Here is a 2,804-nt window from a genome sequence, read left to right on the forward strand (position 1 = left end):
TCATATCACCCCCCCGCACATCAACAAATACTGGTGGTCCTGGTCCCACCCTTTCATGATATAAGGATAGGCCAAATCGCTTTCTTCCATTATTTTTTTATTTATATTTATTTTTTACTTTTATTTATTTTTTATTAGAAACCCATTAAATATGAGTCCTATCCAATATCCAGATAGATTGGCGCATCCAAATTATTGAAGCTGACTGACGTGGATCCTGGCTGTCCGACCCAAAACCCAACAAAACTACAGAGACCAATTCCGACAAACAACACCCAATAGATTTACACCACATTGGCATCAAAACTCACTCCCACATGCGCGACGTCCCATTGGTCCCTATGGGCCCACGCGGGTCCCACGTCAATCCAAACTCCGGTATATAAAGAAACTTTAGGCCTCACATGGTCCACGCCACCAACTCACACATTTTGTGCATTACTAGCTACAACTTTACGTGACCATAATTGTGAACCGCCACCACCATGGTTGGTCTGTCCACTACTTCTAGAACTCCAACGGGTCGTGAATGTTGTACGGCTCCTACGCAGGTGACGGCGAGTTTCTCCGATATGGTTTTCGGGTTCTTGGAAGAGGGTGAAGGGCTGCCGGAAAGCCTTAGCAGTGATGAAGGGTGCAGGGAAATTGAAGACTTAGATGAGGATGATGAGAAAGAGAAAGATAATGATGGAAATGTGGAGGAGGATAAGAGTTTTTGGAAGAACCAGCACCAACTTTTGAAGGTAATTCAATTTTAATGCTATTGCTGATTTTCTTTTTTCTTTTATTCACACCCCTTTTCTTTTTGAGGCAATATAATTATAACCTAATAGATCATCTTTAGCATAAAACATGCTCAAAGGAATTTCATTAAACTCACAGATCTAGGAGCCCATGCATTATTGGAAAAAATTCTGACCAGAATACTATTTTGTTTTGGATCTGTCGTTGACTTGTTGTGCTTTGATGCATGGGCGTGTAGTCATCTTTTTCTTTGTTATTAATTATCTCCGTGTTACAGGCTAGCTTAAGCAGGAGTAACTCTCTGGAATCAAGGATTAGGAGTGCCATAAAAGAAGCACTAAAGGAAATACGAATTGCGGATACAGTCTGTGCTTGTGGCAGACCCTTGGCAAGCGGTTGCCGGAAATGCCTGATGGGAGAAGTTTCCGGCCGCCTCCGAAATGCTGGCTACGACAGTGCCATTTGCAAGTCAAAGTGGAGAAGCTCCCCAAATATTCCTTCAGGTAAAGAAGAAAAAGACAGTCGATCGGTTACTTTATCCCATCGTTTTCTTACCAACCTTCCTTTTTCTTTACTCTTTTTTTTTTTTTAACACCCTGTTCCTTTTTCTTAATTTTTAATCGGTGACCAAATCGGGAATAATGTGTGACATGTGACGCTTCTTGTTTGTATATGCTGCAGGGGAGCACAGCTTTTTGGATGTGATAGAAAATTCAAGTTCAAAGAAAGGAGAGGTGAGGAGGATAATAATTGAGTTGAACTTCCGGGCAGAGTTTGAGATGGCAAGAGCAAACGAAGACTACAACCAGCTAGTACGGCGGCTTCCCGAAGTATTCGTCGGAAAAGTAGAAAGATTGAGTGCCCTGATCAAGATTCTTTGCTCGGCGGCCAAGAAGTGCATGAAGGAAAAGAAAATGCACATGGGGCCATGGAGGAAGCAGAGGTACATGCACGCCAAATGGCTTGGTGCGTGTGAAAGGACGACATCCTCACCACTCTTGCCAATGGGTTGTTCTGGCCGGCTGCCAAAGCCGAAGGCTTCCATGCTAACGGTGGATTTGCTAGAGAAGCTGCCTAATGTGCATTGTACAGCAGTTGAAGTTGTGTGAGTGAAACATAGAATCTGTTCTTAATACGGTCAAGTGATCAGCAACATCTTGAAAGTTGACTATATTTGTATGAAAAATGCTAGAGTTCTTTTTAAAAAAAAATTGGAGTCTTTCTATACTGACATGACATCTTGTTTTTAATAAAGAAAAACTATAACTTGATTTCTCTCATTAATTTTTATTAAAAAAATACAAGGTACCATGTTATTATAGAAGAACCCTAAAAAGACACTAGAAGGAGTTATAACATTTCTCATATTTGTATAGACAGGTCCTACGCAAACCCTAGTATAGGTACAACACAACTCCTAAGGAAAATTTTGATTCGTGTCCTAGGGATCACATCCTATTACCTTTGTCTTATTCTTAGGGCTTGGCCAACGGGCAATTTTTTACATAACTCGTGAATCCGATACGAAGTTACACTACAAAAAAAACAAGGGATTCACCACGTGGCTACAGTAGCAGTTACTGTAGCCACGTGGCCATATAGCAACGTGTCTTCCAAAACACGTTGCTCTATGTAGGAGAAAAACCGAGGTAAGTATTTGGCCACATGTAATTTGTACACGTGGCCATGTGGTCATGCGTATTAATTACGCGTGGCCACGTGTACAAATTACATGCAGCTAAAATATTCATATTTTTTATAATTTTTTCAAGAATTGAATTTTTTTCAAATTTTTTTTAAAGATTTAAAATTTTAGTCATGTGTTTTACTGGCCACGTTGCCAATTGGCCACATGGCTTATTGCCACATCACCAATTAGTCACGTGGCAATTAAGTCACATGGCTAAAATATTCATATTTTTTCTAATTTTTTTTTTAGAATTAAATTTTTTTTATTTTTTTTTAAAGATTTAAAATTTTAGCCATGCATGTATTTTATAGGCTACGTTGCCAATTGGCCACGTGACAAATAAACCATGTTGCTATTTGTTATTTGGAGG

The 2,804-nt window shown here is 39.7% G+C and overlaps 1 protein-coding gene across 1 annotated transcript; it reads left to right on the top strand.

The window, feature by feature from the left end:
* Nucleotides 1-399: 399 nt before the first annotated feature.
* Nucleotides 400-1,975, top strand: LOC133868494 (uncharacterized). The gene is made up of 3 exons (XM_062305397.1): nt 400-743; nt 1,022-1,247; nt 1,426-1,975. Exons 1-3 carry the CDS (start codon nt 486-488, stop codon nt 1,851-1,853), a joined length of 912 nt encoding a protein of 303 aa, XP_062161381.1. The 5' UTR covers nt 400-485; the 3' UTR covers nt 1,854-1,975.
* The last annotated feature ends 829 nt before the right edge of the window (nt 1,976-2,804 follow it).

The sequence above is a fragment of the Alnus glutinosa genome, chromosome 5 (assembly GCF_958979055.1).
Source record: "Alnus glutinosa chromosome 5, dhAlnGlut1.1, whole genome shotgun sequence".
Classification (NCBI taxonomy): Eukaryota; Viridiplantae; Streptophyta; class Magnoliopsida; order Fagales; family Betulaceae; genus Alnus; species Alnus glutinosa.

What these genes read in the sequence shown, in the direction of transcription:
- LOC133868494 (XM_062305397.1), top strand. Translation starts at nt 486, where the DNA reads ATGGTTGGTCTGTCCACTACTTCTAGAACTCCAACGGGTCGTGAATGT. An exon ending in ACCAGCACCAACTTTTGAAG is followed by an intron (nt 744 to 1,021) that starts GTAATTCAATTT and finishes TCCGTGTTACAG; the next exon opens with GCTAGCTTAAGCAGGAGTAA. An exon ending in CTCCCCAAATATTCCTTCAG is followed by an intron (nt 1,248 to 1,425) that starts GTAAAGAAGAAA and finishes TATATGCTGCAG; the next exon opens with GGGAGCACAGCTTTTTGGAT.